The 16,554-nt window shown below is 40.0% G+C and overlaps 1 protein-coding gene across 3 annotated transcripts in view; it reads left to right on the forward strand.

Annotated features, from left to right (window-relative positions):
- Positions 1-16,554, forward strand: part of kdm6a (lysine (K)-specific demethylase 6A) — a 311,647-nt gene that overhangs the window by 197,504 nt on the left and 97,589 nt on the right. For all 3 annotated transcript variants that reach the window (XR_010975826.1, XM_068040670.1, XM_068040671.1), the window contains exon 10: positions 12,007-12,133. Coding sequence is in view for 2 of the 3 variants with exons in the window: in XM_068040670.1 (XP_067896771.1) it covers positions 12,007-12,133 (127 nt within the window). In the remaining variant the exon portion in view is untranslated. The remainder of the gene's footprint in view (positions 1-12,006; positions 12,134-16,554) is intronic.

Below are 16,554 nucleotides of genomic sequence, written 5' to 3' on the forward strand. Positions count from 1 at the left end.
GGATCCATTACCTTCATATAGCTGATTTTCTCAGATTCTATTAACATTTTCATTTAAGTGGTAAAAGGTGTGAATTGAAGTAGCATCGGTCAAAATGAATGCAGTGTTGAGTTGTAATATGTATTTGCCTCTTCTGAGAGATCAATACCATCAGAACCATTCTGTAACCCTTTCCCTGGGCCTCTATATGACTATATCTGTCCTGTTCCACAGTCTTAAATTACAATTAAGTGATTTACAGCCTGATCCAGCTAAGCCCTACACCTAATAGTTACACATAGTTCAGGAGGAACCAAATAAAATATTTACTTTTCAGACATTTAAAGTTTCATTTTAGATAGTTTATTTTGGATATAAATAACTTTATATACTTTATTTAAAAGTTGACTACATTTTAGAATGCAAACTCCATAGTGTGAAACCTTTATCCTCTGAAAAGAATATGTGCATATGTATTGGAAATCCTTTGATTTTCTGTGATGATAACGCTCTACTAATCATTTTTTTATATGATTTCAGTAACTGGTATGCAATTTTAAAACTAAGTTTTTCAGTTATGAAAAGGAAGATGCATGCTGTGCCCACAAGTGTTACAATATCTATTTTGTTCTACGCATCCATTTTTTGAACATCAAGGATATGATCACTTTTTTGTAAGATGTGTTGACACCAACATTTGTTCCATATTCAGAAAACATTTGGTTTAGTTTTGAAGTTGTTCAAGGTTTCATCTAGCACCAATTTATGTTTTGGCCTTTAGTGCTATTATATAGCAGGAAACATGAAATCACATTTTGTGGAAAAATAAAAAAAAGTCCAGGATCCAAGTTTCACGAATATTGGTCGTAAAATAGCTATGTTCGATGTTCAGATTTCTTCAGTTTCAGTACTGGACAAATGTCCTCACACTGAAAGTAAATTTGAATGTAACTTTATTTTAGAAGTGTCACCAGACATCTTTGGGCACAAGTTGTGGATTGATTAGCTCTCAGCTGAAGGAAACTATAATCACACCAGAGTGTGTCCTGTCATAAATCTATTCACATTGCCTTTGGAGCTGTTTTGCTGACATGTTGCTATGGCAATGCCATTGTTGACTTCTAACCACAAGTGCTAAAAATGCTGCTGCCTTATTGAAGCTGTATCTTCCAAAGGAACTTGGGAAACATTGATGTCTGGTTGCTGCCTCTGTTCTCTACCCACTGTGTTTTAATGTCTGGTTCACAAGATGGGTAGTTTATGTTAGTGATGTCTTTAATCAGTCTAAGCCTTTACACAACTAACGGTAAATTTACAAAACCTTCATATAGATATTCTTCCATGTAAGCAATTCAGTTCTGCTCATGTAAAATTAAACAATTTTGCATCTTGTCTTCATAACCTTTAAAATTATCAAAAGTTTACTTTTAAGCTCTGCTGACTAACCATCAATCAGATCTTCCCAGTACAATGTACTTTTTCCATCTAGCATGCATAAAACAAGATTTAAAGTTCTAGATAGACAGATTTCTTCATCGCCTACTCAGAAAGTAACTACATCCAAAAACTTCTAGGCTTGATAAGAGATTATATCAATTAAAGGCTAAAGCAAGTGATGTATTTTCATTATTGGTGATAGTGTGTTGGTATGATCTACATCCCAGTTTAACTGAAATGGCTGTAATATGGTTTTCATAGAAATATAATGTTGATTAAGATAAATATTTACCTTTTTATTTCATTCCCTTGTAGAAGTAGCCTTCGAATTTAGTTCAGGTTCCAAAGGAAAGATAATCTGAATGCTCGATCCCAAAACACATTTGCAGTCACTCCATCCTTTCCCCATGGGTAAAATTGCCATCAAAAATGCTCTTTTTAAACTGTATTCTCTCTCTCCCTCCATCAATCTATCCATCTATCATCAAATAAATGTAAAATTGTGTTCAATTTTGCTGTTCTCTTTTTAGAAAATAAAATCTCGTTTAGAACCAAAATCACATAATTAGTGGCATTCCATAAATTGCCATTTTTTTTTTTACAAATATTACCACAACAAGATTTTCAATATGAAGCTGAAAGAGGGGTAATCTTGAGGGTGGAAGAGCACTTCTGGGCGAAGAGGCAAATATATATTACTACAACTCAACATTGCATCCATCTTCATTCACCCACAAATACAGCAGGATAAAGAAGCAGTCTGGAAATTGTAACAAATGTACCTCCATCAATACCTGCAAAGACAGATAGCTTTGAGACCCTAAATATATACAGAACTAATGCTAAGGTTTATCCAGAAAGTTTAGAAGTATATAGCTTACCAGTTCAGAATGCTTCTAAGCTATCCAGTGCTTATCCAATTAGAATCTGTCTACCCCTTAGGGCAGTGAAGTGAAAAGAGTCACAGCTGAATGACATGCTGAACCAAGTGGAAAGAGTCTCAGGCTGAATAACAGGCTGAGCTGTTCAGGTTTCAATGAGCCAGAATGTTGTCAGTTATTGTCGCTCTTGCAGAAAGCCAGCAAGGACATGGCAGGCTGAATGGCCTCTTCTGTGCTGTAACCATTCTATGATTCTATTTGTCTTGAAATATTGCAGATCAAACTGGTTCAGGTAGATGATTCCTGTTTGCCACAGAGGATTGACCTAGTTTCAAACTTTGCATTGGATGGATTATATGGAGCCTCTTTGACTCCAGAGAGTTACTGATTACCTTTTTTCCCCAACCCCTTCAGAAACTTTGTCAGTAGTTGGATATTAGCCAGTTGACAAACAGGGTTTGAAACCCTAGTGGGGAGCTGCTGTAGCCACAGCCATTAACTGGTAGGTACCAAGCCCTGGAAAATGAGCATTTGTTCTCTTAGCTAGCCTCCAGTCATGCCTTCAGGCCCAACCCAATCAGTTAAACAGCAGACATCTGTCTTCAGCATGGAGGAAGAACCTTCACAGGGCAGCTGGTGGGACATTAGCCACCCTGATTTCTCTACATGGTCAGGTCCTGTGCCATGTTTATCTGTCGCCAATTCTTTAATCCAGCATTTGAAGTGTTTTGCAAAGAGACATGGTCATGTGTACCTTGCTTGCTTTCCCTCGGGGTACTCGGTGGCTAATTAATGTAGACCAAAGCCCATGATCTCGCTCTCTGTCCCTGCAACTACATCTTTATGCCAGAAATCCACCTCACAGCTTGATCATGTCTCTCAAATATGCGCTGGAGGAAGTGCTCCCTCTGTATGTCTAGGAGTTCTGAAAAATAAAGGAGAACTGTTTGGATGCATTTTATACACCGCAAGTTCATTATAACAAAAGGACACAAGAAATAGGAGCAGGAGTAGACCATTTGGCCCATTGAGCCTGCTCTGCCATTCAGAACGATTGTGGCTAATCTTAAGATTCAACTCCACTTTCCTGCCCGTTCGCCATACCCCTTGATTCCCTGTGAGACCAAAAATCTGTCTATCTCAGCCTTCAATGGATTCAACAATGGAACATCCAAAACCCTCTTGGGTGGAGAATTCCAAAGATTCACAACTCTTAGAGTGAAGTAAGTTCTCCTCATCTCAGTCCTAAATGATCCTGAGACTGCGCCCCCGTGTTTTAGATTCCCCGACTAGCGGAAATAATCTCTGTGTCTACCCTATCCAGCCTCTTTTGAATCTTGTATGTTTCAATGAAATCACCTCTCATTCTTCTAAGCTCCAGAGAATACAGGCCCAATTTACTTAGTCTCTCATCATAGGACAAACCCCTCATCCCAGCGACCAATCCAGTGAACCTTTGCTGCACTGCCTCCAATGCAAGTATATCCTTTATTAAATGTGGAGACCTAAACTACGCACGATATTCCAGATGTGGTTTAACGAAAACCCTACACAATTGTAGCAATACCTCCTTATTCCTGTACTCCAATCCCCTTGCAATAAATGCCAACATGCCATTTGCCTTCCTAATTGCTTGTGCCTGCATATTAACTTTCTGCGTTCTTTGTACAAGCGCACCCACGTCTCTTTGAACATCGATTCTTACAAGTTGCACACCTTTTTAAAAAAAAAAATTCTGCTTTTCTATTCTTACCACCAAAGTGCATAATTTTGCAGTTCCCTACATTATACTCCATCTGCCATCTTGTTGCCCACTCACTTTACCTGTCTATATCTCTGCAGCCTCTCTGTCCTCCCTGCATCTTACCTTTCCACCTTCCTTTGTATTATCAGAAAACTTAGATACATTACTCTCTGTCCTTTCATGTAAGTCTTGTAACACTCCATTATTTACTGCCTGCCAACTTGAAAATGCCCCAGTATTTCCAGTCATTGCTTCCTGCCTGTTAACCAATCATCTGTCTATCCATGCTAGTATATTACTCCCAACTCCATGAGCCCTTGTCTTGCCTTGTGTGGCACATTATCGGAGCTTGTTTTGTAATGGGGAAAAACGAGAAAAACCAAAGTGCTTTTCACCCCTGTGTTCCTGAAGGGCTATGTTCATGCTAAAGTTCTCATACCTAGGTACTGATGTGTATCACCAATTTGAACTGATGCCTCAGCATCTTACACTCAGTGCCATGAGTTCATCTCTTGTGATATACAATACCAGAGTACTGTATTTGGGAGCACCAATCATAGAATGCTGTAGATGTCCAGGTGAGTCTGCCGACAGGGCTATCTTCTGGAATGGAGTGCTGAAATAATTTCAGAAAAATCCACCTGTTAAGATGCCATACAGCATATCGTTAATTGCATTAATGAATAAAGGATAGGTGGCAGTGAATAAGCTTGCCTCGCTGCTCTTTTGAGAGAGGGTTTCAGTGAGTCTTTTATCCTAACGTCCAACAACTTACATTTGTATAGCACATGTAATGCAGTAAAATGCAGAAGCATTAACAAACAAAAGTTGACATTGAGTCTAACAAGGAGATATTAAGTTTGAGGACCAAAAGTTTGGTCAAAGAGATAAAGAAAGGGGCATGTCAAAGGAGGAGAGAGAAACGAAGAGGTTTGGGAAAGGAATTCCAGAACTTCAGGTCTAGGTAGTTGAAGGCACAGCCCCCAATGGTGCTGGAATTAAAATTTTAAAATCAAGGCATTGCCATTTAGGAGCACAGGGGTGATAGGTGAACAGGGCTTGATGTGCATAAGGCTACAGACAGCAGAGTTTTGGATGAGCTCCAGTTCATGTAGGGTGGAAGAAGGCTGGCCAGCTGGCCAGGAGATCATTGCAACAATCAAGTCTGGAGGAAACAAAGGCTTGGATGAGGGTTTCAGCATGACACTGATCTTAGAACTGGAGTACACATCCTGAGTAAAAATTATGATTTACCCAAGCAATAGCATAACTTCCAGTTTGGTTATAAATGCTGAGAGACATGAGGTTAAAAATTATAAAGGCTACAAAAATTTCTGAGAAGTGTGATTTCCCTTGAGCTTTACAAAATTCTGTCAGTAGAAGCCGTATCCTGTGCTGTACATTACTCATGGGAATGGAATCTGGACTGGTTTATGATTAGTCGGCGTAAATCTAGGGCATCTGATATACATGTAACAATCCAAAGAAGCACCTTAAGAACCATCGGCCCCTACATCGTTTTTGGAATCTATTGGACCCCCGTTTTCATGGAGCAAAGCAACAACTGCTCTGGAACCCCAATAGTTTACAGGCTCCTAACCGTATCCGTTACAAATTACAAATACCATAGATACCTTCTTGGGTTCAGTGACATCAGTTGCTCTCATAAGCAGTCTGAACATATTTTATGGAAGCTGGCTGACTGCTGCCCAATATCTATCTGTATGTTAGAGTAATGCGGAGATGTAACAACCCACCCTCCTTGGCACACAAACTAGATGGCCGTCTTTCTCAGGCCTGCTGAGCATTTCCAGCTTTTTCTGTTTTTGTTTTATATTTCCAGCATCCGCAGTGTTTTGCTTTTGTGTTGTCGCTGTCTTTCTCCCATGTTTCTCCATTTTTTTTCAAAGGCAGACCAAGTTAACACTAAGAAAGGTACAAAGTCTCCATATGATTTGCTAAACTGCTTTATGTGGCAGCAAAGTGAATGTACAGAACAGTAGTTATGATCATGTTCATTTAGTTCGCTCAGTCGACCTTAACTTTGCACATTCATACAAAATAAAGGACACACAACACTTGCTCACATCAGTACGTCATCTTACTTAAACGAGATGTGTTCGAACTATGCTCCAGCATTTCTCACCTTTTTTGATTTGTCGAGGGCCGTCTCTGCTTTCTCTTAACAAATCAGACTGCTGTCACAGCATTCCTGTCTCGAAAGTCTTTCTCTCAGCCTATATCCCAGCCTCTCTCTCAAATCTCATTTCGTAGAATGAGATCAAAGGTCTTTCCAACAATATTTTATGTGAAGTACTTTATCCAAACAAGCTGGCAAACTGCTTATTGTTTATAGTATAAACAACTTCAATTTAGCATACTTAACCACCTTTTATTTAGATGTCTTTGAAAAATCATGAGAGTGTGCATCATTTTTAGAAACCTAATGTTAAACGTCATTACTTTTTTCAAATGCTTGCTCTGGAAAAATGATCAAACTGAAATGTGATTGTGTCTTATTCCCTACCCTCAAAGTCAACCCCAATGCATAGTAGTTGTTCGTAGAGAAATTCAAAAAATCTTACTGTGCATAGCTGCTGGTCCATTAACTGAGCAACATAGTGTGGCGTTAACTTCATCAAAATGGTTTGTTAAACCTTCTTGCTGTGCCAATCTGTTGGATTCAACCCTGTCCAACTTGCCCTTCCCAGTGTTGATCCGGTGGACTCTGCCAGTGGTTCAGCGATCGTCACATCCCCCTCGCCGCATCTCCCTCCAGAATGTATGTTCACACGTGCGGATGATTGCATCCACATCATGGCCTTGACGGAAACCTGGTTGAAAAGTGATGACACCTTGCCCCTAACTGAAGCCTCTCCGCCTGGCTGTACCTCTCACCAGATGGCTGCCATCGAGGTGGCAGTGTGGCTGTTATTACCAAGTCACATCTTAGTCTTGTCCCCCTCTGGCACTTTGACCTCCTTTAAGCATCTTACCATGTTTCGCCCCTTCGTCTGTCATTTAAAATTCTTATTCTTTACCACCCACTCAAGTACCATGCCAGTTTTTTCAACGAGTTACCTTCACTGCTTTCCTTCCTCAGCCTCTGCACTGAGTGACTTCTCATCCTTTTTGATTTTAACCTCCATCTCAATTCATCATTCTCGCTCTTGACTTCACTGCCCTCCTATCCTCTCTCTCTTGACTTCACTGCCCTCCTATCTTCCCATAACCTCTCCCTCCCTGTAAATTCCCCAACCTATATTCACAGCCACCCCCTTGACCTTGCCATCTCACATGGCCTTGCTATTCCCATAGATTAATCACAGTGGTGCAGTGGTTAACACCGCAGCCTCACAGCTCCAGGGACCTGGGTTCAATTCTGGGTACTGCCTGTGTGGAGTTTGCAAGTTCTCCCTGTGACCGCGTGGGTTTTCGCCGGGTGCTCCGGTTTCCTCCCACCGCCAAAGACTTGCAGGTGATAGGTAAATTGGCCATTGTAAATTGCCCCTAGTGTAGGTAGGTGGTAGGGAATATGGGATTACTGTTGGGTTACTATAAATGGGTGGTTGTTGGTCGCACAGACTTGGTGGGCCGAAGGGCCTGTTTCAGTGCTGTATCTCTAAAAATAAAAAAAAATAACGCTATCTCTGATTACTTCCTTGTATTGCTGTCCACCCACATCCAATTCCCCTTCCAAATGCTGCTTCCTCCTTTATCTGCTTTGGGGGAAAAACTCTCCCCTAATTCACTTACAACTGCACTCTCAAGTCCAACTGTTTAGCCTTTGGCCCTCTGTTCACGACATTTCTCCAGCTAAAGATCTACTCATCCACAACTTCACCTTCGATGCCTTTGTCCCCATTAAAACCATGACTTTCTCTCACCCTGGCCCTCATTTCCACTCCCTTAAGTTCAAGGGACACAAGTTTGAACGGATATGGTGGGCAACTGGTTTAGCTGTTCAGATCTGGTTGGACCATATAAAGCACTATCAGGTCCTGCCCTCATCTGTGAAAACTGCTTACTATTTAGGATCATCCTGGAATGCAAAGTTAACCTCGTCTTCTCTACTGCAAGCTGTCTTCTTAAAACCCTCTCCTCTGTCTCCTCTATCCTCCTCCCCAACAAGCGACGAGCTCATGGGTGACTTTGTTACCAAGTTTGAGACTATCCGATCAGCTGCCTTTGCATCTTTCCTCCCTTCCTGTAGCTCACCAGGCAAAACTTCCTTTAAGGGTCAACCCTGCCCTAGCCCTGAACTTGTGTATCTCTCCAGTTTCTCTACTATCTCCCTTCATGCCCTCTCCAAGTTTATTTTGCCCATAAGTCCCATCTCCTGCTCTTTCAACCTTTTTCCCACTGAACTACTGACCATCTAACTTGCCATCCTGGCTCCCATGTTACCTGTCATTTCTCAAATTCGTACCCATCTTTCCTGGAACAGCATGTTTGAATCCTTCCAATCAGGTTTCCGTCCCTACCACAGTACCAAAACAGCTCTTATCAAAGTCACAAATAACATGCTATGTGACTGACGAAGGCAAGCTATCTCTTTTCGTCTTTCTTGACCTGTCTGCATCCTTTGTCGCAGTTGATCACATGATCCTCCTCCCAATACCTTTCCACTGTCGTCCCCCTGAATGGGATTGCATTCCATAATTCCATTCTTAACTATCTGATCGTAGCCAGAGAATCGCCATCAATAGGTTCTCTTCTCACCCTCCCACCATTACCTCTGTCCCTCAAGGATCTATCCTTGGCCCACTTATTTCTCATCTACGTGCTGCCCCTAGCAATATCATCCAAAAATACAACTTCAGTTTCCACATGTGCACTGACGATCCCCAGCTTTACCTCACCATCACCTCTCTCAACCTCTCCACTGTCTCTAAGTTGTTAGACTGCCTGTCCAATGTCCAGTTCTGGATGAACAGCAATTTCCTCCTGTCAGTATTGGGAAGTCTGAAGCGATTGTCTTTGGCTCCCGCCATAAACTCCACACCCTAGCTACTGACTATTCTGTCCCTTGTTTTCGAATCCCTCCCTGGCATGGCCCCTCCCTATCTCTAATTTCCTATAGTCTTCTGAGATATCTGCGCTGCTCTAATTCTGGCCTCAAGCATCTCAATTTTAATTACTCCACCATTGATGGCCAGGCCTTCAGCTGCCAGGCCCTAAGCTCTGGTATTCCTTCCCTCCGTCTCTGTACCTTGCTTTTCTCCTTTAAACCTTTGATCATCTGCCCTAATATCTGCTATGTGATTTGGTGTCATATTTTATTTTATAATGTGAAGCTCCCTGGAGTGTTTTATTATGTTAAAGACGTAGTATAATACAAGTTGTTGAGTCAAACGTCAATATAATATGGTGCTCATTCCACATCCCAAAGATATCCTGTCAGATTGTTAGAGCTCCATATGTGACTGTTGGGCAGTATTCCAGAGGAACCCTTCCGATCACAATTGATGACAAACTTCAGACAACAGAAAAAGAACAATCATTTTGTGGCATTCCTGAGGGCCGTCAAAGATGGAATAGAAGAGGAGGGTGTGGCATGGAAAGGAGGCCAAAGTCTGAGGAGTGTAGGACAGTAGGACAGTACCGGCAGTTAAGGCTAGAGAAAATTGGGTTATGAAGGAGGTAATTGTAAATGAGGGTAAGGATTTGCTCTTTTATATGTTTATAAATGACTTCAGTGTTCATTTTTATGTGGCCCATTAATCTTAATTTTTCTCAATTTTGAGACACAACTTAAATGAGCAAACGGGAATTAAAAAGGCCTCGTTGAGCTATTAAATGACTTGCTTAAGCTATTTGTGTCTCATAATTTCAGGATAGTATCTCCTTCCATACATATGATTGAATTGATTCTTTCCCATATACTCCCAGACAAACCTGGAATATTTCCTAGTTGGAAATGAGTATAAGTTAATTAAATAGTTTTCTTTGCTGAATTAAATTTAGATTTCCTGCTGAACTGAACAATTCAAATTGTTATGGCAACAAATTTATATAGTACCTTTTAATGTAGAAACACATCAAATGTACTTAATGAAAGTGTAAGCAGACAGAGGAGATATTAGCAAAGGGCACTGAGCTTGCTCAAGGAGGTGACTTCTAAGCAGACTCTTAAAGAGAGAAGTGGAGAGGTTTTAGTGATGGCATTGCAGAGTGTAGTGAGTGGGTCTAGATGGCAGAAGACACTATCACCATTGGAGCAGGCAGGCAGTTAAATGTACAAGTGCCAGAGTCAGAGGAATGCAAAGTTCTCTGCAGATTGTAGGACTGGAGGAGGCTACAGAAATGGGGATAGGGAGAGGTGAGGCCAAGAAGGGATTTAAACACAAGGATGAGTGTTTTAAAGTTGAGGCTTTGGCAGATCGGGTGCCAATATAAGACACCATTACTGACCGAAAAGGTGCCAGGGAAGGAACTTTGAGCTGAGAAATATTGTTATTGTCACGGATAACAGTGCTAGTGATACTGTTCTGATTTTTATGAAATAGCATTTTTCTTTTACTCACCTGTAGTCTACTCAATAATATTTCATGCAAAGGAATCTTGAATTTAAAATGGTCTTTGGTTCAGATTTTATTAAGCTATTAAAATTTAAAATGTCGATCATTAACAAACATGGATCACAATTTTTTTTCATGCAAAAACTTTACACTGACTTTTTTAGCATTGGTGAAATTATTTACACAGCTTCTAATTTTCTTTGTAAAGTTATCAAATCCCAGTCCCTGTCTTAATCAACCAGACACACCCATCAATGAAGAGGATGGAGGGATGAATTGCTTCCAAACCTCAGATAATGTTTGTTGTGTTTTAAACTGGTTGCTAGTAAACATATGTGGGTGGTTACTCCTTTTTTTCGAAAAACATTGGGCCTCGACTTTGCATCTTCATACAGCAGTTTGCTGGTTTAGCAGTGTGTGGAATCAAGCTTTTGTTCCCCCATTGCTTTGTAGAATATCAAATGATTGTGTAGTATCTTAAGAGAATTAACATTAGAATTTGTGTGGTGCTTTCATTAAATTTAAATGGTTCAATGCAAAATGGCTCTGTAGCCGAAATGAACAAATGCCTGACTCTAAACCAAGGGGTTGTGCATTTGAATCCTAGGGATTTTGGTCATTTGGACTAATTTGCTTCACTCAGATGGATATCCTTCAGTTATTCCATTAATTTTTTTTTCACTGAATAGCTACTGAAGACTGCAGAAGCAGGATGGTTTCATTCTGAGAGGAAAAAATAAAATCCTCCAGTTTGTGTGTTTGAATAGTGTGCAAGGGAAGGGGATAACATAATACTTGGGTATGAAAGTATATCTGAAGACTCATTGCTACAGTTCAAAAGCCATATTGTACATCTTCAATTGTTATTAGCTTCTGCATAATTTGAGGAACAGCAGCATTTTCCAGACATAAACTTAGTCGATTTAGATTGTCCCTGATTTTTGCCATTCCATTTAGGAACATGTGCATGTAGACTATACTTCATTACAAAATAGAGTAGGAGCTCAGCATTTCAGACATTCTGCAGCTGAATGTAACCCTGAAGTGCTGATGAATATACTGATTATTGTGCATTACAATAAAGGCTTAAGAGTTGGAGGGGAAGGAAAAAACAGGATTCTCATGACAGTGAGATTCCATTACATTGTCCATTGAATTCAAGTGTTTGTCAGTCTGAGCTGTTAATGTATTTTCATCAACTCACAAATTTTACTATATTAAACTGCCTTAGTCGCTATCCTCTTTCACTAGAGCAGCAACATACACATTTTTAAGTAAACCAATTTGAACAAATGTATAATCATGTGCATAATGATTTGAAACATTTTCTCCATTAAAAAATATAGTCTTGCATTAAAAGCATTATGAATACTGTCAAACATACAGTGCAGAACTTTTTACCACAAAAGTAGAGATATAGTTAGTTAGTGTTTTTGTATTACAGGCTGGATGCATCACACAGTGGAGCCACTAGGAGACAAAACAACAAAGGAAAGCCTTGCTATTCAGTGTCTTCAGAAATCTTTAGAGGCAGACCCTAACTCTGGCCAATCCTGGTACTTTCTTGGCAGGTAAGAATGAAGTTAGTTGCTACAATGTTGAATTCTGAATCAATTATTTAAAAAAAAAAGTCTGATATCCTTAATCTAAATATTTATGTAAGTACTAAAACAAAAATCACGTACTGATGTTCTGAAACCCAGTTCTGACCAAGTCTTGTATCTGAAACATTAACCTTTCTCTTTCAGATGCTCAATGTCCTGCTGTGCATTTGAGATTTTCTGTTTTTATATTGGTATCTATTTCTCATTTGTTTTTGAAATTCCTTATTCTTGCTTGCGCTTGCATTCAGCTGAGATGGTAGCAGATGTCAAGAAATCCATTCCTTGCTCTTGAATTTGGTATAATCCAAAGGTCGTTAAGTTCATTTGACTGGATGATACTAGCTTATGCCATTCCAGAGTCTAAGTACGGTACTGGTGTAATATTTAGAACCTTACTTAGAATTTGTTCTTGGACCAGACAATAGGAATTTGGACAAGGAGACACCTGATGTAGTGGTATCAGGATGATTTTATTAAGGCTAAAAGCAATACTTAACAAATCCATGGCAGTCGATATCCTAGTCCAGATGGCCTTTACTCTCCACTGGGTCTAGTGGCACAGACGGCTCGTGACTTCTCTCGTCTCTCCTTTGTTGTCTTCAAATCTGTGCACTGAACCTCTCCAGGTCTGTCCTTCTATTCTTTGTAGCTGGTGGCTCCTCCTGTGCACTGATTGGTTGGTTCATACATATCAGTGTTTCGATTGGTCCTGCCATTTCATTTGTCAGTATTTTCGTTTGTCTATTAATCATGATCACGTGCAAAACAATGCTCTATAACCTTTAGGTCCATTAGATCACACATTTCCAACGAGACTTTTTTACATTTTGATCATAACTTATTACATAGTTTTAAGTATCTTTTCTTTCCCTTTAACAGTTCATGTTATTAGGTCATGCATTTCTGGTGGACTCATCTTGTTTTTCTGTTACATTTTGATCACAGCTCGTTGCATAGTTTTCAATATCTATTCTTTAAGTGACTCTGGTTGACTCAAACTGTATAGGCAGCATTTTTTCCAGTAAGATACATGGCTAAAGTTAACTCTTGATTTACCAAAAGCTTACACAAAACACATGCATGCATATACATACATACTATGAAAGTACATAAAATTCATAATACAAAAAAAATTTTAAGAGGCCAGTAAAAATGACAGAATCCAGATTTCTTATACTGGAGAGAAGTTAGCAAAGCTGTCAATACTGTACAAAATCATCACGAATAAAATGATACTGTCATTGATATCAGGCTTATAAATTGCTGGGACTTGCATTGACCTTATTCTTAGTGTGAAATACCACCAACTTTACATACTACTTTGTTTTGCCACTCACTATCTGACCTGGAACTATATTGTCATTCCTTCGCCGTCACTGGATCAAAATCCAGGAACTGCCTCCCAGCAGCACTCTGCATGTACCTACACCACATAGACTCCAGCTCCACCTTCTCAAGGGCAATTAGGGATGGGGAGTAAATGCTGGCCTTGTCAGTGACACCTGCATCCCAAAAATAAATAAACTTTTTAAAAAGCCTCATCGACACAATTCTTCCAGCATGTTGAAAATCTCAGTCTTATGCAACTTCTCCAACAATAGCTGCTGATGGTCAGAGCTACTGGGATTCTTGTTTCACCCATGTTTATTAGATTTGCCTTGGACAAATTGGTTATGCAAAATATGTTGACCTTAATCTCAACCAGCCTGATTTAATCATGGCCTTACAGCAATAAATGATGGTGAAAGTGGATGAAGTGCCTCAAATTAACAATCTCCACTTGGGCCTAATTGATCTTAAATTGGAAATGGAGTCAGAACAGAGGATTTCCAGTAAAGGTCAAGTAGAATTGATACAAAATGAATTTGAAGAGGTTCTAAAGATAATAGTACTCATGTGAGCAACTGGAAGATGGTAAGTTTAGCCAAAGATCAGGAAGACTGTTACATGTTTACAGAGAAGTGCAGAGAACATACAACACAAAAACAAGCCATTCAGCCCAATCATGCCAGCATTCATGCTCCAGTCAAGTCTCCTCCTGTCTTTCCTTATGCAACTGTATCAGCATAACCTTCTGTTTCCTTCTCCCTCATATGCTTACCTAGCATCTTCATCTCAACCACTCCCTGTGGTAGCCAAGCTCAAAATTCTTGGCACATGCCGGGTGAAGAAAATTCTTCTGGACTTTTGTTTGATTTTTTTTGGTGACTACCTTATATTGAAGGCAGCTTCATGTATGTTTATTTTAGGAAGAAAAAGAAAAAAGCACAAATTAAGTTGCAAAGTCTTCTGCAGCCCACTAAGTGAGATTTCCCACTTTGGAGTTCATATGATTGATGTAAATTCAAGTATAGTATTGGCTATTGTGACGCTAATGTGAAAGAGAGCACTTCCAAGGTGGATCACCTTTTGGCCAGTTTAAAATTAAGTGTATAGTTATCCAGGAGCTTGATTGATTTTACACAGTTTATCTCCACCCTTTACCAGTTCTCCCCTGACCCCACTGGGTTGATGGCCTGTATTTTTAAGGTATACCCTTTCCCTTTTGCTCTCCACATGTTACACATCATCTGAAACTAAGCTGATTTCTATCCCTCAGGATCCCATCAAATTTGCTTTGCAATGTGCTCTTCAAGGAATGCAAAAGCAGCAAGATTTGGTTCTCTTCAATTTCCCCACCCACTCTTGAGTGACATTGGGATGATGTGGCTGTTGATGGTAACTTGGTTCAGTATATTATTGCAGGGTTAGAATGGTTATATTTTAATATTGAGGAAACTGCTGATTAAACAATTTATTTTAGCTTTGTCTTGTAGTGGACCGCAACTATACCTCTGGATGACCAGTTCCAGGAGATTAAAACTACCTCTTGGCACTGGTGGTGCACCTCATAAGTGACTTCAATCCTGAATAGGGTTGCCAACTCAGGTACCTTAGAGGCTTCATCATGACCTCCCATCTCCAAACACCCACACTCCCTCTATTGTCCAGTGCACCCATTTTCAAGATGCACCACCTTCCCACACCAATTGGAAAGAAAATATCCTCCTGCTTCATCTGATTGGATGATCCCTTTCAGTCAAACCGGTCTTTTTCCCATTTCCAGCAGTTTAATAAATTATAAGTGAAAGTGTGCAAGGAAAATGGAAAAACATTTTTTTAAATGCCCCAATGCTTTTTCTCAGGTTGCTAGCAGTAGTACTCTGGAGATCACAATCTTTAATTCCTAGAGACTGCAGGAAAATGTTAGAAAGTTGGCAACCCTATCCTAAATGACATTGCATAGTCCGATGCAAAGCAGTTTCTGCTTTTTATTAAGAGACTGTAGTATGAGGTCAGTTTAAAAAAAAAAACTTCAAGCTCATTCAACTTATACTATGACCACAGCAATTCCAGTATGCAACAGGCTTCTCTTCACACTATCTCAAGGCGGCGCAGTGGTTAGCTCCGCAGCCTCACAGCTCCAGCGACCCGGGTTCAATTCTGGGTACTGTCTGTGTGGAGTTTGCATGTTCTCCCTGTGTCTGCGTGGGTTTCCTCCGGGTGTTCCGGTTTCCTCCCACATGCCAAAGACTTGCGGGTTGATAGGTAAATTGGCCATTAGCAATTGCCCCTAGTATAGGTAGGTGGTAGGGAAATATGGGGACAGGTGGGGATGTGTTAGGAATATGGAATTAGTGTAGGATTAGTATAAATGGGTGGTTGATGGTTGGCACAGACTCGGTGGGCCAAAGGACCTGTTTCAGTGCTGTTATCTCCAAACGAAATTAAACTAAAAAAAATAATCTGTGCTTTAGAAAGTGTAATTCAGGTGTTGATTTGACTGTTAAGAATGTGGCCTCAACATTAAGCAAGAAATACCCACCTTTCGTTAAGCATCAGTTTGGCATAATTCACCCTTACTTGGAATGTGAATGGATGAAAATATTAATTTACTTATGTTTGGTGTTGCCTTCCTCACTCATTACTTGCAGTTTAGCCTCCATGTACAAAGCTCACTTCCTTTTAGTTCTCTCAGTTGGTGCAACATGGAGGTTTCTATTGTGTATGTCTAATTTAGTTACATCATTTGCTCTCTTGTGTTCCCCTAAGAACTGAGGGTTGCTTAGGAAACTGTGCACTCATACACTTCAGAATGGGGAGCAGATTGAAAGACCAATGCACACCACAAATTTTGAATCACGTAATTCTTATCTCAGTTTCCAAATCTCCAACTACTGTCCTCCCCTTGCAAGCAGGGGACAATATTGCCGTGGTTCTGTCCCTGGACTAGTAATCTGGAGGACTGGATTAATTTGTCCATAATATATCGATTTGAAACTGATCAAATTCCACCATGGCAGCTTGGGAATTTGAATTCATTTTTTTTTTGCTATCTGTCAAAAGTA

This window comes from Heterodontus francisci, chromosome 10 (assembly GCF_036365525.1).
Source record: "Heterodontus francisci isolate sHetFra1 chromosome 10, sHetFra1.hap1, whole genome shotgun sequence".
Classification (NCBI taxonomy): Eukaryota; Metazoa; Chordata; class Chondrichthyes; order Heterodontiformes; family Heterodontidae; genus Heterodontus; species Heterodontus francisci.